This window comes from Primulina tabacum, chromosome 14 (genome assembly GCF_025594145.1).
Source record: "Primulina tabacum isolate GXHZ01 chromosome 14, ASM2559414v2, whole genome shotgun sequence".
NCBI classification, from domain to species: Eukaryota; Viridiplantae; Streptophyta; class Magnoliopsida; order Lamiales; family Gesneriaceae; genus Primulina; species Primulina tabacum.
Genome location: NC_134563.1, coordinates 35,941,001 through 35,968,957, shown reverse-complemented (window position 1 = coordinate 35,968,957; position 27,957 = coordinate 35,941,001). Strand labels below are relative to the sequence as shown.

Genomic DNA, 27,957 nt, shown 5'->3' with positions numbered 1-27,957 from the left:
GTTTATTGTCAACTCGAAATGTTGCATTTGCAAGATTACTTGCTCAAATAATAAAATTGAGGAATCAATTTCCCGATTATACAATCAAGAAAATTAGACTTGATAATGCTGGTGAATTTACTTCCCAAACTTTCAATGATTATTGTATGTCTATGGGAATCATTGTTGAGCATCATGTTGCTCATGTACATACACAGAATGGATTGGCTGAATCATTGATTAAACGTCTGCAAATGATTACTAGACCAATGATTATGAAAACAAAGCTCCCTATTTCTATATGAGGACATGCAATTTTACACGCTGCTTCATTAATTCGCATCAGACCAAGTGCATATCATAAATACTCCCCATTGCAGCTTGCATTTGGTAAAGAACCAGACATTTCTCATCTGAGAATTTTTGGATGTATGGTGTATGTGCCTATTGCACCACCGCAACGAAAGAAAATGGGACCTCAAAGAAAGGTTGGAATTTATATCGGTTATGATAGTCCATCAATCATTCGATATCTTGAACCTCAGGCAGGCGACGTGTTCACAGCACGTTTTGCTGATTGTCATTTTAATGAGGAAATCTTCCCAATGTTAGGGGGAGAACAGAAACATACCAAAAAGGAAATTACATGGCATGTATCATCATTGTTACATCTGGATCCAAGAACAAAACAATGTGAAAAAGATGTACAACAAATTGTACACTTGCAAAGAATAGCCAATCAAATACCAGATGCATTTGCTGACACAAAAGGGGTAACTAAATCATATATACATGCTGCAAATGCCCCTGCTCGAATTGAAATTCCAAAAAAACAAATTGAAGATACTCATGATGTCATTAAACGCCTGAAGCGTGGAAGGCCAGTCGGTTCCAAGGATAAAAATCCTCGAAAAAGAAAATTTATAGAGAAACACGATTATCACAAAATAAAGAATGATGTTCATGAAGAAACACATGATGATCACAAAATAGAGAATTGTGTTCCTGAAGAAACACATGACGATGAAAATATTCTGTCAGAACCACAAACTGACGAGAATCATGAAATCTCTATCAATTACATTAATACTGGAAAAATATGGAACCGAAAAGATACAGAAGAAATTGATGATATATTTTCTTATAATGTGGCAATCGACATCATAAATGATAATGAAGATCATGAACCAAAATCTTTTGGTGAATGTAAAAATCGGCAGGATTGGATAAAATGGAAAGAAGCCATCCAGGTTGAATTGGATTCGCTAAATAAACGTAATGTTTTTGGACCTATAGTCCTTACACCTGAAGGTGTAAAACCTGTTGGATACAAATGGGTTTTTATTCGAAAGCGAAATGAGAAAAATGAAATAGTGAGATATAAAGCTCGACTTGTTGCACAAGGTTTTTCTCAAAGGCCTGGAATTGATTATGAAGAAACGTATTCTCCCGTGATGGATGCAATTACGTTTCGGTATTTGATTAGCTTGGCGGTATCTGAAAATTTAGAAATGCGTCTTATGGATGTTGTTACAGCTTACTTATATGGATCACTTGATAGTAATATATATATGAAAATCCCTGAAGGATTTAAGATGCCTGAAGCACAAAGTTCAAAACCCAGAGAATGTTATTCTGTGAAATTACAAAGATCATTATATGGGTTAAAGCAATCTGGTCGAATGTGGTATAATCGACTAAGTGATCACATGATGAAAAAGGGATATGTAAATAATTCAATATGCCCTTGTGTTTTCATTAAGAAAACAACATCCGGATGCATAATTATTGCTGTATATGTTGATGATTTAAACATCATTGGAACGAATAAGGAAATTCAAGAAGTTGTGTCATACTTGAAGGAAGAATTTGAAATGAAGGATCTTGGAAAAACCAAGTATTGTCTGGGTTTACAAATCGAACAAAAAGAATGTGGAATGTTTGTTCACCAGACAAATTATACAGAAAAGATCCTTAAGCGTTTTAATATGGATAAATCAAATCCTTTAAGTACTCCAATGGTTGTTAGATCATTAAACATAGAAAAGGATCCATTCCGTCCATGTGAAGAAGATGAAGATATTCTTGGTGATGAAGATATTCTTGGTCCAGAAGTACCATATCTAAGTGCTATCGGTGCCCTTATGTATCTTACAAATTGTACAAGGCCTGATATATCTTTTGCCGTAAATTTGTTGGCAAGATTTAGCACATATCTAACAAAGAGACACTGGAACGGAATTAAACATATATTCCGTTATCTACGAGGAACGACAGACTTGGGACATTTGTATTCAAAAGATGCTAATCCAAGTATAATTGGTTATGCCGATGCTGGATACTTATCTGATCCACACAAGGCACGTTCCCAAACTGGATATGTTTTTACTCGTGGAGGCACTGCAATTTCTTGGCGTTCACAGAAACAAACGCTTGTAACAACTTCATCAAATCATGCCGAGATTATTGCACTACATGAAGCAAGTCGTGAATGTGTGTGGTTAAAATCAATGACCCAACATATCCAAATCTCATGCGGATTATCATTCGACGAGAAGCCTGTGATACTATATGAAGATAATGCTGCATGTGTTGCTCAAATGAAAGAATGATACATAAAAAGCGACAGAACTAAACATATTCCTCCTAAGTTATTCGCATTCACCAAGGAGCTTGAGAAGAATAAATGTATTGATGTTCGTCACATTCAATCAAGTGAAAATTCATCAGATCTCTTCACAAAGGCGCTTCCTACGTCAATATTCAGAAAGCATATATATAATATTGGGATGCGCAATCTACGAAATTTGTGAAGAATTTTTCGTGTCAACATGAGGGGGAGTTTACGTGACTGCACTCTTTTTCCCTTGCTATGGTTTTTATCCCACTGGGTTTTTCCTAGTAAGGTTTTTAACGAGGCAGTATAAAAACACGTAATGAAGACAATCATTATGATCATCATCACAAGGGGGAGTGTTGAAAAAATATATTTAAAATGTGTGTATTGAATATTTGAATGTTGAAAATAAGAGTTGTAAATATTGAAAATTAGTGTGTGATGATGTAGGTAATGATGTATTTTATTTTTGGATTATTTGTAAAGATTTCCTATAAATAGATATCTCATTTGTGAAGAAAATCACAATTGAGTAGAGAGAAAAATATTATAAAGTGTGTAGTTTGGTAAATTTTGAGAGTTTGAGATTTTTATTTTTTACCATAAATTTTTACTTTTTCACAATATATTCAATAAAGTTATTATTATTATTATTATTAACCCAAGAGATTTTACGAATAGCGTGGAAAAGGAGGTAAAAATAATTAAAAGAATGTTCAAGAACCGGGACACCTTGTAATTAAATAAAATATACTTTTAGGATATGAATAATAATAATAATAATAATAATAATATATTAAACTTTAGTTATTATCAATAAATTTCTTATCAAATTTCTTACCTTCTGTCAAATTTCATTTGCATTTAATTTGGAGTAAGTCTTGTGAGACAGTCTCACGAATTTTTATCTGTGAACTCACCGATATTCACAATAAAAATAATAGTATTAGCATAAAAATAAAAATTTTTAATAGATAATTCATGATAACGTACAGATTTTTTATTTAATTCGAAAGTCATTTAATTTCCATAACGCGTTTGACGGAGAGTATGCAGATATCACCTTTCATCTCTCTCTCTCTCACAATAAAACATTCTCATAATTTCCAACTTCTAGTGCTCCCATTTACTAATAAAAAGCTCAACTTCCGCTCGCTTTTGTACTGTAAAGCTGAAACAGTTCATTTTCATCAATCAGAGGTGAGTTCAGATCTCAATCTTCCAATTATTTGTTTCTACTGTTTAGATTTACTGATCTTTAGTTTCGTTTTTGTTTCTCTGAATTTCTGCCATTGTGAGGTGTAGTTCATGATTACGGAAAAAGGGTTCTGCTAAAGATCCGATCTGTGTGGATATTTGTATGTTGTTGATAAGTTACTTGTATGTCGTTGTTGGATTTTAATCGGTTAAAGCATGGATTTTTTGTTTTCGATTTGGAGGATGTTGGATAAGAATTCTTCTTCATGTGCTACTTACATACTGTGAAAAAGGTAGAGCTTCGAGCAGGAATGGGTGAGATTATATTTTGATAATGTAGAGTTTGACGTAAAATGAATGGATCATTTCTTTATGTTTATTTGTGATGGTTATGTGCTCTGTATTTGGTAATCAATTATCAAAACTAACTAATAGTTACCGTAGATGATCATCTTACCATTGAAATTCATTGACAAATTGGTTAGGAAATTTAGAAAACCAAAAGGACATTGTGGGATTATGCCTAATTTTACTTTTGTAATAAGAGAATATTTTACCTGTTGTCAATGGTAGTGCAAATGAGAATAATTTTAAATAAAATAACAAAAAGCGCCTATGAAGAACTTTTTAGCGTATAATGACTTTTTAAGGCATCATTCCCAGCATAGAACTGTCATTTTGGTTATGATATTCATTTGAAATTCCTACCTGGATTTTTCAATGAGCTTAAGAGTAACATGGTCCTCTACTGGAATTATGTCTCGGCAAACTGTGCTATTTTAGCTTCTTAAGTGGGAGAAACTCTTTTCGCATTCATTCTTTGTCCGGAAATCTGATGCTTTTTATTTCTGTATAGGATAATACATTATGGCTGAAGCAGAGGATGTTCAACCCCTTGTTGTTGATAATGGTACCGGGATGGTCAAGGTGAGCTGTAAGATTTTTTGCCTATTGCGTATCGTTCCTGTTTTATAGGTGGGGTATTTAATATTTGGTTTATTGATTAATGTCTCCCAATTTGTTCCTTCTGTCCTACAGGCTGGATTTGCTGGGGATGATGCTCCGAGGGCCGTTTTCCCTAGTATAGTTGGCCGTCCTCGGCATACAGGAGTCATGGTTGGGATGGGGCAAAAGGATGCGTATGTTGGGGATGAAGCTCAGTCTAAAAGAGGTATTCTCACCTTGAAGTACCCAATTGAGCATGGTATAGTTAGTAACTGGGACGACATGGAGAAGATTTGGCATCACACATTCTACAATGAGCTCCGTGTTTCTCCTGAAGAGCACCCCGTTCTGCTGACGGAGGCACCTCTCAACCCCAAGGCAAATAGAGAGAAAATGACTCAAATTATGTTTGAGACTTTCAATGTACCGGCCATGTATGTTGCTATCCAGGCTGTCCTTTCACTATATGCTAGTGGCCGTACAACTGGTATGGTGTATGCCATTGATCTGAAAGTGATGTGACTATTTGAAGTACACAAAATTATTAAAATGTTCTTTGAACAGGTATAGTACTTGATTCTGGTGATGGGGTGAGCCACACTGTTCCCATTTATGAGGGGTATGCGCTACCTCATGCTATTCTGCGGTTGGATCTTGCTGGTCGTGACCTCACTGATTATCTCATGAAAATTCTGACTGAAAGAGGTTACATGTTTACCACCACAGCAGAACGGGAAATTGTGCGCGACGTCAAGGAGAAGCTTGCATATGTGGCACTTGATTTCGAACAAGAATTGGAAACTGCTAAGAATACCTCTTCTGTAGAAAAGAATTACGAGCTTCCAGATGGACAAGTGATCACCATTGCTGCCGAGAGGTTCCGCTGCCCTGAAGTCTTGTTCCAGCCATCATTGATAGGAATGGAAGCTGCAGGGATTCATGAAACGACATATAATTCCATTATGAAATGTGATGTGGATATCAGGAAGGATCTATATGGAAATATCGTGCTCAGTGGTGGATCAACTATGTTCCCTGGTATTGCAGATCGCATGAGTAAGGAAATAACAGCTCTTGCTCCTAGCAGCATGAAGATTAAGGTTGTCGCGCCTCCTGAGAGGAAGTATAGTGTCTGGATAGGAGGATCTATCCTTGCTTCCCTCAGTACTTTCCAACAGGTGACTGTTTTTCTTAAAAAATTCCCGTTTTTTTTTTTTACCATAACTTAATTCTCATATGTTAAAATTCTTGGATCCTCCCTTGCATATATTGAATATGTACATGATATAAGTATCATGTTTACGTAGTTTTCAAATTTTCTTTATCTTGTAGATGTGGATCTCGAAAGGGGAGTACGATGAATCAGGTCCTGCAATCGTTCACAGGAAGTGTTTCTAAGCTCGTGAGTCTGGTTGTTGCAGTGTTGCTTATTTCGTTGAGTGAGTAATTTCTTTTATATTTCTTGTTTGATTCGTAGTGTGGGTTGGCTTGCAGTTTGAAAATAATGAGGAAGTGATTTATAAGGTTATAGTGCGTGTTGGTATGTCTTTAGTAATATTATTTATTTTTTCTTTTCATTTATTATTATTTTTGCTTGTAAAATCGTTGCTGTAATATTTGGCTGGCATTGAACTGCTATCTAGCTTTGAAACCATCTTATATTGGAAGGGGAGATTTGTGCAGCAGCCGTGTCGGATTTTTTTTTCCCTTTTTTGGCTTTTTTTTTAAAAAAATTAATATTTACTAGCTATAAAAGTAGTTTTTTTATTATTATTAAAAAATAACGCTCCAGTCACATATCCCAAAATGGAAACAACTTACATTTTAAATATTCAAGAAACTTCCCTTGCATCAATTTTGGAAATATTCAGAGAGTTAATCATACGATGCTAGGGGCATCCCCATCCCAATAGCAAATAGCACGCTGCCACCTAGTTCTGATGCAATCAACCAAGGGTGCATGTTGAGCCTTAGATACTTCAGCTGAGACATCTACCCCACTGGATGTAGCTGTGGTTGAATCACAAGCCACTGGTACAACTGCCCAGAATTCCTCCTGCGTCCACCTCAGGGGAACTGAAACGCGCAGTTTCGTAAGCCTAGGCCTTTGTACAGGACTTTCACTTCCCAACGATGCCTCGATACCATTCCCAGAAGATTTTGCAATCCCATTAAAATGGTAAAGATCAAAGACCCTCTCACCAAATGAACCACCTGAATATTTAATTCCTCCTAGAGTCTTGTCTAAATCAAGAAGAGCCTGCCTAAACTCGCTCCAAACTATGAAACCTGTACTACAAAGATAGTTAACCTTTTCAGGGGGAAAGTTGATACCGGTTTCCTTGATGACACAATGAAAGCCTTCAACATTTATGAATCCGCCACCTCCGCTTTGATCTTGGGCGTCAAAAGCTATCCGGATCTGTGTTTCTCGGTTTTCAAGTTCATTCTCCTCCTGCACTTTGGAGTCCAGAGCGAACAAGACCGTGTAATGGGATTCGCTTCCAATGACCCATATTGGCCAACGGGGGCATTTCAGGTACTGACCAACCTTGCAAAAGTCAAAGGACTCTAACAGGGTGAGGAAACCGACTTCCACTGCTGTGGAGATACCCTTAACAAACATGCCACCTCCTAAATCAATATTCCCATTGAACACATTAGCAACCGCCCTTCCAGAAAGTAAAAGGTTTACGATTTCCTATTTGAGAAATAGAAAGTTAGACATCAAATTTGCGGTAATCGAGCAAACTCACTCTCACAGTTTCCTCACACACAACAAAATTTTTATTGATCTGTGGTCACCTGTGATGCATGCCCAAATGGGGACGTGACTAACGGTTGACTTGGGTCATCCCTGTCCTCTAAAACATTGTCCTGATGGAAAAATAGGTATAAAAAAATGTATTATACTTGAGAAAAAGAAAGATTAAAAGGGTGAATAGAATTATACAAAAATGTGAATGCTAGGACTATATAGGTGCAAAAATTGTTTATCTAAACTTGGTGCTTTATCTTTAAAGATAAAATTAATCACATTTCTTGTGAATGAGGTTCCACTTTCCTTCCGTCAAGTATTTATTTCCAAAGCATGAATTAACAAGACAAAAAGATGATTTGATTTAATTGAAAAGCATACCAATCCTCGGGACAATAGAGCGGATATTAAAAAGAGCAGTGTTCCCATACGACTCCGAAACATGGGAAGCATAGCTTCCATGTATTGAAATGCACTCTCCCGTGAAGTAGCTGTGTTGACTCTGAGTACCTTGTGCAAATCATAACCAGATTCAACAGAAAGACCTTCAAGTACTTTTGCAATCACCTGCATAACCAGTTAATAATAATAAAGTGTCAGAAAAGAAAATCATAAAGTGGAATAGTACTGCAAAATCAATGCAACTTCATGTCCTCCACCTTTATCATGATCAGTAAAATAGAAGTGTAGCGGTATAAAACTTAATTGGCGATTTGATTCTCAACAAAGCATTCAGGTAAAGGTTCAATAATGAAGGTATCCAAGTTTAAAAAATGTTAAAAAAATTGAGGCAAAATAATTAATGGCACCTCATCCTGTGGTACATCCATGGACTCCACAAAACCACCATCAAGAATACCCAGGGATGCTATTACAGCTCGTTCATTACTTCCACATAGAAACAGTATCTCATTCATGCTCCTCACCAAAGCTCTGGTTAAAAGCAGGAACTTTTACTTTCAGTAAGAATAAGAGGAACTAATCATTTAAGATCTAAAATAAAATTGGCATGTTCCATTCTCTGCACAACCACAAACAAACAGGTAAGTTATAGTTTCGATTTCTGCTAGATCTGTTACTTCTAAACTTTAACTCATACATGATTGCACATTGTACAGAACTGTGTAATGTAATGTACATCTTCTTTGAAGTACAATTATTTATTAGAAGTCATAATTATATTTTAACTAAAATAATAATTAAAAAAAACAACTAAAAATTAGCAACACTACAAAGGATTGCAGAAAAGGTTGCATTTGCCAGTAACAGTCTTACATCAGCAAAATGAGATTCTAGTTCCAAATATCATAATTCGATGATGAATCTCGCATAGAAATTGCTAGAAAGTTTTCAAGAATCAACCAGGAACACAAGGATTTTAAAGCATCAAACACTGAAACACAAACTGGTCGAGATCATTGCTGCAAACAGAAAGAAGCCAATCAAGCATGATTCCAAAAAATACGAGGAGAAAAAATTATAGCCTAATCACTTATTAACCTTCTTTGTAAAATTCCACCCATCATTATATTGCTGGTATCTAATAAGAATTATATGATAAGTGTTATAGTACAATCAGGATAATGTTAGATCTGTTTATGGCATACGAGAAACAGTGGTTTCTGGGTAGTTTTATTCACGAGTATTCCAGATCACTAACATTAAAGTGGACAACAAAATACCATATATTTTACCAATTTATCAGTAGCAACAACAGAAATGCATCAGATGAACTTAAAAGTATGGCTGTCCACAAGAAAAAACATGACATACATATAAAATATAATGTCCCTGTAACGAACTATTATGTAAAAATACCTTTGATGTTGAAGAAGAGGACCACCCTCTACAGGAATCAGCCACAGACAGCAGTTACATAATTTATTGCAAAGAACATTCTAAGTAATACATTAGACACCGTAAGGAATTCAAAATTGAAAATTAAACACCTATAGGTTTGTGTACAAGAAAATTAGTTGCTTTTTCTTCCTTACTTTGTATTTCATCTTTAAGTTCCGACTCTGTAACTGAGGTTAAGTCATCACATAAAGAAAACACCATTAAGACATATAAATAAATATTCATGACCTTGATTTTTCTTCCTCGGAGATATGATAGAAAATATCTGCTGCCACAGATTCACTGTTGGAAACTCTTCTTTTAGTCGAATCTTCAAACATGTTTGCCATATCACCTGATTCCTCAGGATCAAATAAAAGATATTTAAGTACAAATGCCTGCAAAGTCAAGAGATTATGTTGTTAGCATAATAACTTGAGATTAATACATGCACTTAATCAGGAGGAAACAAACTTCTTTATAATTCACACAAACCATGGGATGAGTGAAAATATATGCAACAAAAAAGAAAAGAAAGAAATAATAAGCTGACACTTGATTTCACATAGAACTCTGTCCTGAAACCCTAAATAATTACTGCTAATTCGAAACCTACTGATGACAAGAGTCTGAGATGATAATTAGATCAATAAACCCTTAAATGTAGAAAACTGAGCACGTGTTTCCACATCCTTCTCTCTAACTCTAAGACCATTTCTGCACTGAGAGTCTGAGACTACATGCATCGTTCTTTCCAATTGTTTTATCATACATAACTCGCTTCATTTGCTTATGCATCAGATTTACTGAAAGAAAATTTCATTACTCCCTGGATGCAAATGAGAATTCAGAAAAGGGAAAAAAATCAAAAGCATGTAGACATTTTAGCCAAAGTAAGAACAAATTACAGCATCATTTCCCTAGCTTGTGCTCCACATAGATGACCGTGATAATAAAGTTTCACGGCAATGGACAATCTTTTTGTTATCAGTATAAATGCTTGCTAGCATGCTTGCTCCTATGGAGTATTATTAGCAAATAACTCACATTGTTTGTACCTTGACAATATGTAAGAGAGAAAGAACTAGATTACAACAAAATTAGAGAAAAGGAAAAAAAACAAGAATTTTTTTGAGACAATTTTATGCGAAACTACTTCTTTTAACCTTACTTTTCATTCCATTGGTAGAATCTGTCATTTGATGGAAAAAAAATAACACTTTCTTGAAAGATTCAAATTTGAGTTTGGCATTGGTTTTTGACATGGTTAACTGTCAAAAACCAAATAATGAACCATGCATACATCATTGAAGTTAAAAAATAATTGTATATAGAAATGAGAAGGTGAAATAGAAATGTATTTATCCAGCAGAAACAAAAATTAAGGCAAAAACACATTTCCATTCCCAGATGTTTAATAGGGCTTCTGGAAAAGGAAACCAAATATCAAATCACACATACATCATAGAAGTCTCAAAAATATTCCAATCACAAGTTTGAAAACTTCCATCATTAAATGTGAAACATATTTATGGAATCACACGATATGTTTGGTTTTATTTATGATGTTTATGGAAATATTTCCTGGAAATATCTTTTCAAAAGTTGAATCAGATAACGTGATATACCATCCCCATGAAAACCCAAAAAAGGAAGGAAAAAAACACCTGCATTATGTTAATGGTCCTTTGGGCTAATTACATTACGTCCCCAACAAAAAGTCTAAAAGACATAAAACCACATAAAAAATATTAATGGGCTAATATATCTTTCATTCTTTAAGATCAAGCACATTTAACCCTTGTGTTAAAAAAACTCAAGCACATTTATCACATTTGTAAGAGGTTTTATGTCTGATTTTTAAATGTAATTAATTTTACACATAGGTTTTTTGCTGTTTTGAGTTGTTGCAGGATGTACTGATGCAATTTGTCCTGGTCCTTTACGCCCTATTTTTAAAAAATGAGACATAAAAACGCCTACATACTAAATACACACCAATATATAAAAATACTTGCCTAAGTGTGTGTACATAAAATTAAACATAGAATCTATTTTATGCATCAATTTAAAAAACGAGGGGGGTGTAAACGTTATTGATTTAATACATAAGGTTTTGCGCCTGTTTAGAATTTCACAATGGTGGTATATGACATTTTCCAGAAAACGCAAGCCTTTTAATTTCAGTATGAACATTATAAAATCTTAATTTTTCTTTAATAAAATAAAATATGGAAAATTTTAAAATATTTTTTAGACGATCTGAAATTTTCATGTGAAACGACCATAAACTCATTTATTTCCCCCATTATAAAATTAATGCATTCAGTCTTAAATTTATTATTTTAACCATTATTTGGCTCAAAACAATTAAAATCATTCAAAAATTAAATATGTTTTTTATGCTTAAGCTCTAAAACCTGTAAAGCTTAATGCTTGGCCCAATGTTTGCTGTGCTTCGTGCTAAAACCTTGGCAAAATCATGTTAAACATTAATTTTTTTTTCTCTAAAATATTGCCTCACATTTCTACCACTATCCTTCGTATTGAAATTGAAGTGTTATTGAATTGTTTATCTTGAAACTTTGATAAATCGCTCACCTTGCGTAAGGTGTATCCGAAATGAGAAAGACCAAAAGCGAGTAAAAGGTCTAGAAGATAACCTTGCACATGGTGGATCCAAAATGTTCAACTTTCACTATGATTGTGCCACAAGATGATGAACGAACAAAGATCAACTAGATAGATAAAATACATGACAGGTTGAACTTACTATCGTTTCATTCTAATCTCCTGACTGGGCAAATACTGGTCTCCAAAAAGAAGTATATCTATCAATTTATCTCACATAACATCAAGCATGGACATGATGATGAACATAGTAAGCCAATTTGATGGTGATCCGAAGGATGTCCGTCCACAAATTGCTTGCACTTGCAAAGAATTCTATAGAAAGGTTTTGAAATTAAAGATAGAATATTACACGGAGATGACATAGATGTGGTCTATGCAAGCTCAAACATTAATAGAAGATCGACCACCAGATAAATTACCTTAATAGGTGAAAATCTTATAAGTTGGATGAGCAAGAACCAAAACTACGGAGTCTAGATTGAGTGTAGAATCGTAATTTATGGCACATTGAGCTTGTGAGTTACTTTGCTTGACAATCCGAGAAGAAATTGTGATCAAATGCCATTACGACAATGAGACGGTGATATATATCGCACCCAATCCCGACTTCTTAACCAATATGACAAAACAAAATGGGGCCGAATTGGCATGCCAAATGTTGCAACTTAATCATTCTTGGTTCATGTGATTGACATAGGCAATCACCAATATCTTCTTCATCATGCGGTTGGTTCGAAGGACCACCGTATTCAGACTAGATCTATCTCTCGTTTGTTGTTTTGTCTTAAGTTAGTGTGAAATAAAGGAGGTTGTGTGTATCCATTTATTTCACAAGTGTGTTTTGTTCGAGTATTATCTCCATATTTTTTTGGTCAATATATCCATTTTTCTAGCAACCCCTGTGTTGCAAGTCTCCATTCTCTTGATTCATTGATTTCCATGTTGATCGTAGATGTCTGTACCATTGGGAAATTCAATGAATTTTCCATTCTTAAGTCTCGTCCTTTGTCCCCATATAATGAGGAAAAAATAATGGATATGAGAAGAGAACTAGACCAAAAGTTTCCAATAACTAAGATACAAATCAAAGAAAACTACAAAGTGCACTAGATGAATACAACCATATATCATTCGTTACTTGACATGATCGATATTGCACAGACCTCTGACGTGGTTGGAATACATATTCTCCGTAAATAAGTGAAATCATCTTTCTTCGAAGGCTTCATCTGCTAAGGCATCCGCAATGGAGTTCTCTTTTTGGTAAATATGAGAGAGATTGATTGGAAATTCAAGGAGAATGGACCGAATTTTAGTTACAATGTGATTTAATTCCTATTCAGACTGATCAGATTTGATGAAGAACAACGAACAAAGCGAGTTTGATTCGAGGGAAAGTGGCAAGCAATCGTATTGTTGGCAAAGTTCCAATTCTATCATAACAACCATCAATCCATGTCGGCAAAGTGAACCAGTCAAAATAAGTCGGCGCACATTTTAAATGATTGTCAGAATGGCCGAAAAGAATTTTGAAACGGAAGGATGCGTTCAGACGAGGAATTGCATCTATATATAGATGCATTCCTTCATAATTCAAGTATCCCTTCTTCGAGTTTTCTCTCATCTTATAGCACTTGAGTGCTTAGTTCTATAATATTTGTGATGTGTTTTGTTCTCCTGTATTAAGAAAGTGTGTATTCTCTTTAGAAATATAGTGAGTGAGTTGTACACCATAAAATATTATAGTGAAAATCTTTTCATCTTGCGCATGATTTTTACCATAATAATTTTTAGGAGTTTTCCATGTAAATCTTGGTGTCCAGTTTATTCTTTATTTTCATATTTATTATCTCAAGTTACCGCACGTGGACCAACAATCCAAGCTTAAGATTTGATCTGGTACCAATGTAATCTTGAAATCCTCTATGATCACGAATGACGCAACCAACTGAAGATTTCCCTGGATTCCCGCGAGAGCAGCCATCCGCATTAAGTTTAAATGAGCCGTGATGAGGTTTCGAGTTTAAATGAGCTGTGACGTGGTTTCAAGTTTAAATGAGCCATGATGTGGTTTGATCCACTTAATCACAGTCATGCGAGTAACTCTTTCCATATTAAGTGAGAATTTTAATTATGAGATTTATCACTTACATTGTAGTAGGTTTGTTGCTTTATGTTATTAATGAAATACTCACTTAAGAAAATGTCATTGAGCAAAATTATTGTGTGCATTTCTAGAATATAGGCATTTTCTAAAAGGACAATCCACCAAAATTAATAGGGAAACTAGCCCCAAGTCATACAATGATACAGGGGTGCTTATTTAACTATCTTACAGGCAACGAAACATTTATTATATATACATGTTCACAAACCAAGGAAGAACTAGGCAGCTCTGGCTGGATGACAACAAATGAAAATATAATATATACAAGTGTATTGGAAAAGTGCTTTAGAATCAAGTTTTGTCCGGGAGGAAAATTAAGAATAAATATAAAAGGTGTAAAGGAAGATAGCAAAATTTTACTTGTATGGCTGCTAAGACACCACAGGGGCCACCCTCATACTGCACTAATCCCACAGAAGTTTTCGGTTCAGCACTAAACCTGCAAAGGGAAGTATCACACCACATTATTAAGAGATATTTAAGAACAAAAGCTCGGTGTTTGCCAAAGAGCCAACAAACTATTAACACCACTCTAGATCATATGCAATCAGTACGCAAAAATATCCTAGAAAGAGATGAAAATTAAATGGATAATCTCTTTTTTTTTAAGGAGCAATCTTAAAATGCCGGTAAATCGGATTCTCATTTATACTACCTGCATACGTCAGTGCAAGAAAAGATCTTTGAAGGGTATTTCCAGGGCAAATCTTTTTAACTTCTCATACGCCTTCCAAATATAACAAATAGCTTTACTAGACAAAGTCCCCTCCAAATCGTTTTTCTCGAGGGCTTTCATCTTATTATCACAAACCATTGTAAAACCACTAACGTAGTAACACAAGATAAAAGAAGTCTGTCGACACAGCAATATCATCTTTATCTCGATCTAAAAGTTATATGACCTTTGGGTGCATTTCTCATTTGCAACTTCAAGGTTTAGTTTTTTTAGCACCAAATTGTACAACCTCTCAAATCAATGACAAATAACTCATGCTCCATCAGGGAATGGTAAGATATCCACAGAATTGATCAGTAGTAAACCAGAAAATAAAAGTTAACCGTCACCGTCAAGCGAGTAACCATCCACGGTACTCAACAGCCACATGACAAGATATACCATAAAAGTTTCAAAAGAAAGTTTTCTCTTCCATACCAATGATTCTAATAATCCAATCCACCTGAGAGAAAATAGAAGTCTGTCCGACTTTCCCTGTAATACCTCATTAAACAATTTATAATCACAAAATTCAATTCCTAATAGCACAAAATTTGCACTTTTGAATATAAAAAAAAATACCTGATGCCCTGATTGGTCCACTGTGAAAGAACATCTTTAGCGACTCTGTTCCCAAAAGTCATCAAGAAGATCATGTTAGCGTCCGCCATTGATAGCATCATCCCTGGACCTCCACTTTTTACCTCAGATTCCTCCAATTTGACACTTTTACCTTTTCTATCAACTTCTGATTCACCAGTTCCCACATTCTTCGCATCAATATTGGCAACCAACGTTGGCTTCTCCTCCTCCTCCGCAGAAGCCCCTAATTCCCCCAGCAACCGCCGATTATCTGTCTCTAAGAATTCCTCCCCAGACGCCACCATCACCCCACCCGCATCAGTAGTGTCCATCGGCTTGCTCCTCTTTGGCTCAGGTGACTCACTATGTTGCATGCTCATGTCCAACGCCATCTTCTTATTCTCCCCTTCTTGACCCGCCATTGACAAATATGCAAATCAAACAAATTCAATCCTCAAACTGAAAAATCAAGTTCCCAGTTGACCAAAAAAAACTTTCAATGGTCGAACTTTAGTTCGGAACTGTATACATTTGTATATTATATATCTACAAAACAAATAATTAGACCAGCCACAATAAATGCAGCAGATTTACCAAACACCAAGAAATCAAATAATTCTGTACATATATACATAATCTGATATGCAGAATCACCAAAGCTGATAGGGTTTTAAAAACAGGAATTAGTAACGGCAAACTTTCCAGGCGGACGAGGGAAAACGAAAAACGACGTGGTTTCCATCCCGCTGGCAATTAAGTTCCAGAAGTGACCAAGATTTTAGAGTGTTATTGCCATCGAGTAGAGGGCAATATAGGAATTTCAGGTTTGGTTGTTTCTTGAAAGGAGGTATCTGTTTTTAATGCTGACGAAAAAGTTAAGGTAGTTGAAAGATTCTTGTCCCATTTGGAGGGCAAAACTTTTTTTTTTTTTCAAAAAAATTAGTTAAACAATTTAAAATAGATTATATTGGTAGATAGTAATAATAATAAAATATATTTAATAAATAACTTTAATATTACTATAATCTGAGTCTTAATTATTTGTATACTTCAAACAATAAATGCATAAAAAGTAAGAAATCAAATTTATGTTTTTTGAATGATGAAACCAACTACTTCAAATCTATGCAAAATCTAGATTATGTAAAGCATTTTTTTTAGACAAAAATTTGTATGAAACGGTCTCACGGGTCGTATTTTGTGAGACGGATATCTTATTTGGTTCATCCATGAAAAAGTATTATTTTTTTATGCTAAGACTATTCTTTTTTATTGTGAATATCGATAGGGTTGACCCGTTTCACAGATAAAGATTCGTGAGATCGTCTCACAAAAGACCTACTCTTTTTTTTTATGATGATATATAAGGCAAAACTTGTTCTAATAATTTCTTCTAATTTTATTTGGGTAAAAATCATAGGCTCTGTTTGGATATATATTTTAAAAATGTTTTGTGTTTTAAATGTGAAAAATTTGAAGTATGTGTTTTATAAAAATTTATGTTCTCCAGTATATTTTAAAGAATAGTTGAGATGTGTTTTTTGATTTTTTATAACTTCTAAAATGTATTAACAATATTTTTTTCTATAAAATAGTTGCAAAAATAAATATTTATTCTTAAAACAATTTTTGAAACCTTTTATAATTTTTTCGTTAAAAAAAACTTTTATAAAAACGTTTTATAAGTATTTATTCAAATTAAACTTAAAATTTGACAAATAGATACATTTTTTAAAATATATATCGTACAGGTAACTGAATTTTTTTAAGTTCTCGTTAATCTTTTGTTCAAGAATTAAGTTTTTTTTTAAAAAAAATAGTTTATATAGTTTAGAAAATAATTTCAGAAGTATATAAATGTCAATGTTCAGCTTGATATTACATATAATTAGTTCATTTTGTATATATGGATAAAAGACTTGTTACTATAAATGTGTGCATTCAAAATAAACTGATTCATGTGTATTGGTGATAATTTGCAGGGAAAATATACGAAACAATTATTGGGCTTTTGAACCAACACATTCGGAAGCCCTTAATTGGGCAAAAATACCACAGGCCCAATTCAATTTACTTTCTATTTTTGGGAGGTCCGTCAAAATAATTGCATTTATTTAGATAATTATTATAAACCTTTGGAGTTCAAATTTTTGGGCAAAAGCTTTTGGGTTGAGCGATTTTCAATCTTGTTTTCGTCAATTATTTCAAAAGCATTTGATCCTTCACAAATAAGAAAAAAGGTTCTCACTTGTGTATGTTTTTACTTTGAGTTGTATAAAGACGTATATTCAAACCTAAATTAACTAAACGAATAAAACCATAATTTGACGTGCCACCCGTCCCAACCCGCAACCCAAGCGGGTCAACCCGTTTGGCCTGCCTCCAAATGAGTTGATATTTCATCATACCAACCTACCTATTTTATATGGAGGGACTAGCTGACCCGACAGACCTAACTCATTTTGACATCTCTATTCAGTTGTAATGATTTCACAACCAGATGCGTAATATACATTGTGAATAATAAAAATAAATAAATAAAATTCGATGATATCATGTTTTAAACTATTTTTAAAAAATATTTCGTTATTAATTGCATGCGTCTTATATTATATGCATACATACCCGTGTGAGTTCCAATGACTAAGCATTAAACAGAGACAAAGTAAAATGGGGCCATCCAAGGGGGAATAAGAATTATATCGTTATCATCATTATTATTCATTGAATAAGAACAAAGAATCGAGTATCAACAATAAATAGGAGAAGAATAAAGACAAGAGGGATGGTTAATATAAGAAATTTGAGTTCGTTACTTGTTATAAGCGGAGATGGGATTATATATCGGGCAATTTTAGCCTCCACTACTTCCTCATCCCATCTCCATCCACCCGACTACTTGTGTTCAAGATTCGCCATTCTCCAACTCACCTCCACACCACTCCAACCTAATCTGTTCCCCATTCACTCTCTAAGGAGAAGTCTATTTCTTACTCTATGGTTAATTACTTGTCGTCGTTACATTTCATATCGTGTTTTTCTCAAAAATAAGTGATAATACGTCATATAATCCAATAAATCTTGACTGACAAACTTGGAGTTTTATCAGTGTGGTAGTATTGTATTAGTCCATGAGTTTACCGTACACATTAACGTTAAAGGTAAAAACTTGTGTGAGACGGTCTCACAGGTCGTATTTTGTGAGACGAATTTCTTATTTGGGTAATACATGAAAAAGTATTACTTTTTATGCTAAGAGTATTATTTTTTATTGTGAATATCGATAGGGTTGACCCGTCTCACAGACAAAGATTCGTGAGACCGTCTCACAAGAAACATACTCAATGTTAAAAAAACCTCCTCAAATTCATGACCTACACATACATACTGGTTGGATATTGGATAATAAACGTATCAAATCAAATTTACAATCCATTTTATTTGGTGACAATGAGGTTTAAATATTAAAATACGAAAGTGAAAATAAAACCAGTTGTGTTTAGAGTAATGTAAAATTCGTAATTCTAACATCTTAGAAAGCGACAATATCGAATTTGAGAGGCGATTAATCTGGTTTGTCAGCGACCCCACCTGGGCCAATATGCAAATAATAAAAAATGACTACTGTGTAGAATAACTAGTAGTATTATATAAGCAACATTGGTTCAATATATGAAGGAAGGTGGTGGTGAGGGTGGCAGCAGAAGGCGGAAAAATGGATCACGAGGGGGATGCGATGCGGACAGATTTGATGACCATTACTCGGTTCGTGTTGAATGAGCAATCCAAATATCCGGAGTCTCGCGGGGACTTCACCATATTGCTCAGTCACATAGTTCTTGGCTGCAAGTTCGTTTGCTCTTCTGTTAGCAAGGTTCGATTCGGTATTTTTCGATTGGTTTTTTAATCTTCAAGTTGTTCGATAGTGGCATTTTTCTCGAAGGTTTTTGTGGAGATTTGATGGTGGAGAGTTTCCGTCTGCTGAAAGAGCGTATATAATTTCCTGAAACGTGGATATGGAAGTGTGAATTTGGTCTAGCCAGCGATTTTGGTCTAAACATGAATTTGTGCATGTATTACAACTTAATTTAAGAAAAAATAGAATCCCATTAATTGGAATGGTTTGTTTTACGTGAGTGTTCTTTTCATTTGAGTACAACCAGCGCATGTATGAACATGAGTCCAGATTATTCAAACGTTTGTTTACGTGTATATGTCTCTGTGTACTTTCGGTTGCCTTTTGCTAGTAGGTTTCTAATTCGCAAATATATGTGATTTTGTAGGCAGGTTTGGCCAAACTCATAGGGCTCGCAGGTGAGACCAACGTGCAGGCAAGTTCTTGGAGAATTTCTTTAGCTTTGTGATTGATATGATATGTACGGGCGCAATATTTGTGTTTGATTCAGTTTTAATCGAAAATTTCCAAATTTCAATTTGATAAGTAGGCCGCCAGAGATGATATGCTCACCATTATAAAACATAGCTCTTATATTTTTTAAATCATCTTGTATTATTGTCTATGTTCAATAAAGGGCGAAGAGCAGAAGAAATTAGATGTGCTCTCGAATGAAGTTTTCATCAAGGCATTGGTCAGCAGCGGCAGAACAGTAAGTCCCCCAAAGGTTTTGAATTTCAAGAATTTTGCTCCATTTTAATCCTCATTTTTTTAAACATAGGCAGTGGGCATGTGCTCTTCTTATGAAAAAATCACAAGTTTCTGGAAATCTTTTATTTTTAACACTCATAAAACTCCTTATTAATTATTCAAATGGTTGATAAATATTATTAAATGCAATGTATGTCCAAATTACTCCATACAAAAAGCTCTAATTAAGTGATATTCAACCACTTGCAGTGCATCCTTGTCTCAGAAGAGGATGAAGAAGCACTATTTGTAGAACCATCCCACAGAGGAAAGTAAGAGCTGAAACTAATATAGCAAAATATCAAAAGAGTTTACAAAGTTTTTCAACTTATCTATTCAGAAAAATGCAGGTATTGTGTTGTGTTCGATCCTCTGGATGGGTCGTCCAATATCGACTGTGGTGTTTCCATCGGAACCGTATGAGTTCTTGACTTTATTGACAACTGAATCCATCTGAGTATTTTTCTTTTGTGACCAACTTGGTATGTACCCTTTTTTGAAGATATTTGGGATTTACATGATCAAAGATGACTGTGAACCAACGATAGAAAATGTATTACAACCAGGAAAGAACATGTTGGCTGCTGGCTACTGCATGTATGGGAGCTCTTGCACGGTATATGTTATTACATTTTTCGAAAGTTCGCACGATTATAGGTACAAATATTCTCAGTTGGTTTTCTGCGGTTAATTTTATCAGCTTGTTTTAAGTACTGGAACTGGAGTCAATGGTTTCACGCTCGATCCATCTCTTGGAGAGTTTATATTGACTCATCCTGATATCAAGGTGAGGAATTTTCATCATTTTCAGTTTCTTGATGCATAATATACTTGTCTCGTTAATTAACGAGCCGATAACCTTTTTGTGACAGATCCCAAAGAAAGGAATAATATATTCTGTTAATGAAGGAAATGCCAAGAACTGGGATGGCCCAACTGCAAAGTATGTGGACCAATATACATTTAGTTCCGATAGCGACCCTCTAGATTCAAAATTTTTTCTAGAAAAGAAACGTATTAAAATGGTTCTGGCTTCGCCATTGTTTGCATCAAATCCAAGAACTCAGAGTGTCCATTCGATTCGATGATCATCTGACTTGTGATATTTGTAATTTGAAGGTATGTGGATAAATGCAAGTTCCCTAAAGATGGCTTGCCAGCAAAATCTCTACGATACATTGGAAGGTAAACAAAAGTTTCGGTTCTAAATCATCCACAAACAGGATCTTGAATGTGTTCCTGTTTTCAGTATGGTAGCGGATGTACATCGCACATTGCTCTATGGAGGCATCTTTCTGTACCCAGCGGACAAGAAAAGCCCGAACGGAAAACTGAGGTAACCAACTTGTGATGTCCCGTGTAAAAGTTTTGACTCTTTCTCCTTCAAGTTTACCTACTACGGTAACATGGTGGTCCATTCTTCTATCTATCAAAGTTAGAGAAATAAAAGTAGAACAAAGGCTTTGCTGGTGTGAAACATTTCTCGATCACTTTCCATTTACACGTGATAATCAATTTATACAGAAGACTCAAGCAATATGCTATTGACACGTAGAAAATTAATCCATAATTCTGTTACAACCATTTCAACAATAAATTCATCTAGATCCTTGCTAATGTGTACTGGACCCATATATATATGGGCTTGTTATTTATTACATGGGCTTTGAGTGTCTTCAAGATCATGGGCTTTAAATAGCCCCCTCAGGCTATGCAGGGGATGAGGAACCACGCAGAGCTTGAACCTAAGGCGACGAAACATTAATGCTGACAATGGTTTAGTAAGCATGTCTGCCAGTTGATCAATTGAAGAAACATGGCGAACAAAAAGTTCCTTGGCCAGCACTTTTTTCTCGAACAAAATGGAGATCAAGTTCTAAGTGCTTGGTTCTTGCATGTAATACAGGATTGGCAGCAAGAGCTATTGTGCTGAGATTGTCACACCAAAGAATAGGTGGACTTGAGACAGTAACATGTAACTCAGAAAGAAGAGATCGAAGCCATAGGAGCTCAGAAGTGGCATTGGCAACACTTCTATATTCTGCTTCAGTACTAGATCGAGACACAGTGGATTACTTCTTGGAGCTCCATGAAATTGGTGAAGACCCAAAAAACCAGCAAAAACCAGAAGTGGATCGATGATCATCAGGGTCACTACCCCAATCCGCATCACAAAATCCTTGTAGAGTAAAGGATGAGGAAGGGTTGATATGAATACCATATCCAAGCGTACCTTTTAAGTATCGCAAGATGCGTTTTACCGCCTTCCAGTGAGAGTGTGAAGGAGCTTGCATAAATTGACACACTTTGTTGACACTAAAGGCAATGTCTGGTCGAGTAATAGTTAAGTATTGGAGTGCTCCTACTGTGCTACGATAAAGTGTAACATCATCAAATGGATCACCTTCTTTAGAAGATAATCTGAGGCCTGAAGTCATTGGTGTTGGCAAAGCTTTAGCATCATTCATCTTAGTGCGGAGAAGTAAATCTTGCGTATACTTAGTCTGAGTAAGAGTCATGGAATTGTCCAGTGATCTGCAAACTTCAATGCCCAAGAAGTATTCACATCTCCTAAATCTTTAAGAGAGAATTGATTGTGCAAGGCTGGAATAAGTGATCGAACTTGAGTGATGTCACTTCCTGTAATGAGAATATCATCAACATAAATGAGAACATAAATCACAAAAGTGGCGTGAGCTTTGACAAATAAAGAGGCATCGGCTTTAGATGCAACAAAACCCATAAGCTTTAAAGTATGACAAAGACGTTCGAACCAAGCTCGCGGGGCTTGCTTGAGCCCATATATAGCTTTATTCAGTTTGCACACCATATGAGAAGTAGGACTTGGGACTTCAAACCCTGGTGGTTGACGCATTTACACAAGCTCAGTAAGTTGACCATGGAGAAAGGCATTATTGACGTCAACTTGTTGAATTCGCCATCCTTTAGAAACAGCCACAGAGAGAACAAGTCTAATAGTGGTGGGTTTTACAACCGGACTGAATGTTTCTTTGTAATCAAGCCCTGGGGTCTGAGAGTATCTCTTTGCAACAAGCCGGGCTTTATACCGAGCAACTGAACCATCTGGATTTGTTTTGAGTTTAAAGACCCATTTACAACCAATGATGGGTAAATGAGATGGTGGTGTTACAAGACTCCATGTATGATTCTGCATTAGTGCTTGAAATTCAACCTCCATTGCTTTACGCCATTCAGGATGTAAGCTGGCCTCTTGAAATGATGATGGTTCCCAGATATTTGAATGTATAGACATGTGAGCTTTTGGTTTGAAAATCCCAGCCTTGGAACGAGTCACCATCGGATGAAGATTCAATGGAGTATGGGCAGGTGTGGTGACTGGAGGAGAATGTGAAAGTGTAGGATTTCTCTGTTTAGGGGATGGCGAAACAAGAGATGGAGTAACTGATGTAGGAACAGATTGAGCACAGGGCAATTGAGGTGAAGAGTCATTGAGTGAAGGTGCTGGAGATGTTGAGTTAAGAGAGGCAGGAACCTTTGGTAAATAAAGAAGCGAAGGTAAAAAGGTTTGAGGTGTGGCAGTGATACTAGAGCCATCAAGAAGCTTATGAAAAGGGAAACTTTGTTCATGAAATTTGACATGCCTTGAAATGAAGACACGGCCAGTGGTACTTATGCATTTGTATCCTTTGTGTTTGTCACTGTAGCCAAGAAACGTACATGAGATGGAGCGGAAGTCAAGTTTATAAGGATTATAGTCACGAAGACATGGAAAACAAAGACATCCAAAAGTTCTAAGATAGGAGTAATCTGGTGATTTCTTGAATAGACACTGGAGAGGAATAAGCCCCTGAAGAGCAACAGTAGGCAATCGATTGATGAGGTAGACTGCGGTTGAAAATGCATCATCCCAAAAATGCAATGGCATTGATGCATGAGCTAGAAAAGACAAATCGGTGTCGACTATGTGACGATGTTTTCGTTCAACGACACCATTCTGTTTTGATGTATAAGGACAGGAAACTCGATGTATTATCCCATATGTTTGAAGTAAGGAACTTAAGGATTGAAACTCCCCTCCCCAGTCGGATTGAACGGCTTTGATTTTCTTGTTGAATTGTAGTTCAACATGGTTTTTGAAATGAGAAAAAACTTGAACAACTTCTGATTTGAATTTAAGGAAATATATCCATGTGAATTGACTGAAAGCATCGACAAAACTGACGTAGTAATTGAAACCATTGCGTGAAGGAGTGTGTGCAGGGCCCCAGACATCGGAGAAAACAAGTTCAAGAGGTTCTGTAAATTTTGTTTGAGAGTTAGGAAATGGAAGTCTATGACTTTTGCCAAGTTCACAAGATTCACATAATTTCATAACTGTGGTTCTTGGAATCAACAAATTACATTTGGATAAAATTTGTTTAACAATAGAAAGAGATGGATGGCCTAATCTATAGTGCCACTGGTCCAAAATGCTTGGAGGATCCTTGATTGAATGCTGGTGAGGAGTAGTAGATGTGGTGGAAAACGTTTAATGAAGAAATGTGGGCTGTGGAGAGGTGGCAGGAAGAAGAGTCCCAAGAGTGAATTTGTATAATCCTTTATGCAAAATGCCGCGGAGAAGAACAGCTTGCGTGGCTAGATCCTTCACAAGACAAAAGAAAGGATAAAACTCAAAAAAGACATTATTATCACGAGCAAATTTACTAACACTTAGAAGATTTTTAGTTATACGAGGGACGCAGAGCAAGTTATTTAACTGAAGAAGACGAGAGGAGGAGGATGAGTGAAATTTAGAATCACCAACATGAGATATAAACAGACCTGCACCATTTCCAATATGAACCTTACCACCTCCAGTGTACTATGTGCCAATTGTAAGATTCCCAAGGTTGTTTGTAACATGATGTGAGGCACCTGAATCTGGAAACCACCATTCATCCTCAACGGATTCAGAAGTGGTAGTAGTTAGAGCTGCAGATGGATAGATTGATGAGGGAGGTCGTGGATGGCCTTGGTGCCGTGGAGGCAAGGATCCCTGTGACGGTGGTCGAAAAGAAGTGGCAGGTTTAGGAACAAATTCAGCATCAAATCTATAATAACATATTTCTGCTACATGGCCTGCAATCCCACATATTTGACAGATAGATCGGCCATTATTGTTCCAGAAACGTCGTCCTCCCCGAGTATTTCTTCCGCGACCTCTACCACGACCACGAGAATAGGACCCTCGAGGTGAATATGAGTGCTCAGGTTTCTTCTGTGAAGGGAGTATAGCTGTGTTCACTGAATGAGGTAGAGTGTCATTGTTAATGTTATGCGATTCCAGCCTTTCTTCATGAGTGAGAAGGAAAGCAACAACTTCTGATAATGCCAAAGTATCAACTCTTGATGTCACATGAACAACCACAGAGTCATATTCGGAGCCTACACCGCTGAGGACATACAAGATTTGATCGTCCTCGCTGATGGGATGGCCACATGCTGCTAAAGTATCCATGAGATGTTTCATTTGCTCAGATAATCTTTCATATTTTGATTTCCTTTCTTCAAGGTCTGCAACTGTAGTTTATATTGCATCACCTTCGCTTTTGACCTCGAAGCAAATAAGCATGAGACCCGAAGCCAGAGTTGAGAGGATGTGGCATACCCAATCATTTGGCTTTGAACAGCCTCTGTCATAGACGACAAGAGGAAGGAAAATAGGAGCTGATCTTGTCTATTCTAGTTGATGAATTTGAGATTGCTGGTAGTAGTGGTGCTATTTTCAGAAAACTGATTGGAAGGGATAGAGGGATCTGCTAGGATGAAATCCTCTAGTCCCAACCCACGAATACCAGCAAGAATTTGAAGATGCCATAGAAGAAAGTTATCATCACTTAGCTTAACGGAATTAATCTGATTGGCTGGATTAACAAACAAAAAGTTTGGGACAGTTGCTGCTACCTCCGATTGGAGGGGAGTTTCACTACTGGTGCTGGCGTTAGCCATGGTAGCTCTGATACCAAGTTAGAGAAATAAAAGTAGAACAAAGGCTTTGCTGGTGTGAAACATTTCTCGATCACTTTCCATTTACACGTGATAATCAATTTATAAAGAGGACTCAAGCAATATGCTATTGACACGTAGAAAACTAATCCATAATTCTGTTACAACCATTTCAACAATAAATTCATCTAGATCCTTCCTAAAGTGTACTGGACCCATATATATATGGGCTTGTTATTTATTACATGGGCTTTGAGTGTCTTCAAGATCATGGACTTTAACTATCAATGCATTGCAGAGTGAATATGGAACTAGATCAAAAGATCGATCTGAATCTTATTTTATGTAACAGGGTTCTCTACGAAGTTTTCCCAATGTCATTTTTGATGGAACAAGCTGGAGGACAGGCATTCACAGGGAAACAAAGGGTAAACTTATTTTCAGAGCTATATTCTTTCAAACATTCTGACATAAAAATGTGATGATGCCTATGTATTACAGGCACTTGACTTAGTTCCTAAAAAGATACACGAGCGTTCTCCAATATTCCTCGGTAGCTACGATGACGTTGAGGAGATCATAGCATTGTATGCAGCCGAAAGACAAAGTTGAAGATACCTGTAAATTTTCATTTCTATCCTAAAGTGTTCGTTTGCTGATTATTTTAGGACCGACCAATGTTTTAATTGTGTAACATATACAATACATCACTGTATTCATTATTGTGAAGTGTAAGGTTAGAAAGTGCTCATGACATGTGCATGTTCAATCCTCAACATCAATGCATACTCCTACAACTAACCATTAATTTTAGTCATCAAAGTTTTCAATGTTAAGATGCTGTCTTATTATTCGATACAAGTGGTTATTTTATTTTAATAAAAAAAACTCGACTTGGGATATTTTTTTTTCATTCCCATCTGAATGCATTTATCTTAAAAAATGAAATTATAACTGTAATGTACATGGTATATTTTGTTTAACAGAAAAACAAGTAAGATCGTATGTGACCGTAAATATGTGTTTATCAAAATCAAGTGTTATGTGAAATGTTATAACATTTCAGACAACATACAGCGGAATATATAAGTTTGTAACACAAATTAACTTTAAGTATATATGATGTAACATAATAAATTTTGCACAAGTATTATACTTGTGCGGTGTCTCATGGCAAAAATTAATCACTAGAAAACCGACGAGTTTATATAAAAACTAACACTGGTGATTTTAATCAAACTAATTTTCTCAACATTGAGAAAATCAAATGCTTCCTAAAACAAAAAATCACATTAAAACATTATATAAAGAAGCAAAACACGATGTCAAAACTGGAACAACAACAAAAAATATTCAGCGAACTACTTCACAGTTGTTGTCTGCAGATGTCTCCAACAATCACGGCAACACGTGCATTCAGCTCTCTTCGATCAGCAGCAACCTTGTAGATTATTTTCTCTAAAGTTTATGTCGTGGAAATGTGCAAGAGTATTCATATGCTTATGCATGAATCACCTCCTTATTTATAACCTTAAAGTTTATTAACAAGGAAATCTAGATAATATGGAAAGTAAGAGTTTTATTAGGAAAAAAAAACTCTTTTTAAACCAAGTCACTATATATCAAAAATCTTAATATAATTATCACATTATTTAGAAAAGCAAAATCATAATTAAATATTTAAAATCATATCAACAAGGAAAATTAATCTTAAGAAATTAAGTTAATACTGAAATTATATTTATCTTCAATAACAAACACTTTTCAATATCTTAACTTCATTTCTTCTAACATAAAAGAAATTCATCTATTATTGGTGCGACGAATAAACTTTTTGAAATAAGAAAACGATTTGGATTTGAAACGGCATGCTCAAGTTAAAAAAGACATATCATCTCAATGTAATAAAAAA

At 35.4% G+C, this 27,957-nt stretch overlaps 3 protein-coding genes across 5 annotated transcripts; 2 read left to right on the top strand and 1 right to left on the bottom strand.

The window, feature by feature from the left end:
• The first annotated feature begins 3,616 nt into the window (after positions 1–3,616).
• LOC142524042 (actin-7-like) lies at positions 3,617–6,420 on the top strand. Its single transcript, XM_075627769.1, has 5 exons — positions 3,617–3,796; positions 4,650–4,720; positions 4,832–5,225; positions 5,303–5,916; positions 6,071–6,420. Exons 2-5 carry the CDS (start codon positions 4,661–4,663, stop codon positions 6,134–6,136), a joined length of 1,134 nt encoding a protein of 377 aa, XP_075483884.1. The 5' UTR covers positions 3,617–3,796; positions 4,650–4,660; the 3' UTR covers positions 6,137–6,420.
• A 92-nt stretch (positions 6,421–6,512) lies between these two features.
• LOC142524041 (uncharacterized) lies at positions 6,513–16,213 on the bottom strand. 3 transcript variants are annotated; one of them, XM_075627765.1, is made up of 8 exons: positions 16,028–16,213; positions 15,434–15,842; positions 14,497–14,575; positions 9,585–9,733; positions 8,306–8,429; positions 7,878–8,063; positions 7,544–7,615; positions 6,513–7,439 (listed from the first exon to the last, which is right to left on the bottom strand). In XM_075627765.1, the coding sequence occupies exons 1-8, from the start codon at positions 16,065–16,067 to the stop codon at positions 6,618–6,620; spliced, it is 1,881 nt and encodes a 626-aa protein (XP_075483880.1). In that variant the 5' UTR covers positions 16,068–16,213; the 3' UTR covers positions 6,513–6,617. The 3 variants fall into 3 exon arrangements, with proteins under 3 accessions (XP_075483880.1, XP_075483881.1, XP_075483883.1); XM_075627766.1 differs by having other exon boundaries at positions 16,066–16,213; XM_075627768.1 differs by lacking the exon at positions 16,028–16,213 and having other exon boundaries at positions 15,434–15,861.
• A 2,879-nt stretch (positions 16,214–19,092) lies between these two features.
• Positions 19,093–26,898, top strand: LOC142524692 (fructose-1,6-bisphosphatase, cytosolic). Its single transcript, XM_075628747.1, has 12 exons — positions 19,093–19,307; positions 19,717–19,764; positions 19,966–20,040; positions 20,289–20,350; positions 20,429–20,495; positions 20,581–20,694; positions 20,779–20,865; positions 20,951–21,021; positions 21,198–21,263; positions 21,328–21,414; positions 26,398–26,473; positions 26,547–26,898. The coding sequence occupies exons 1-12, from the start codon at positions 19,149–19,151 to the stop codon at positions 26,655–26,657; spliced, it is 1,023 nt and encodes a 340-aa protein (XP_075484862.1). The 5' UTR covers positions 19,093–19,148; the 3' UTR covers positions 26,658–26,898.
• Positions 26,899–27,957: the final 1,059 nt, after the last annotated feature.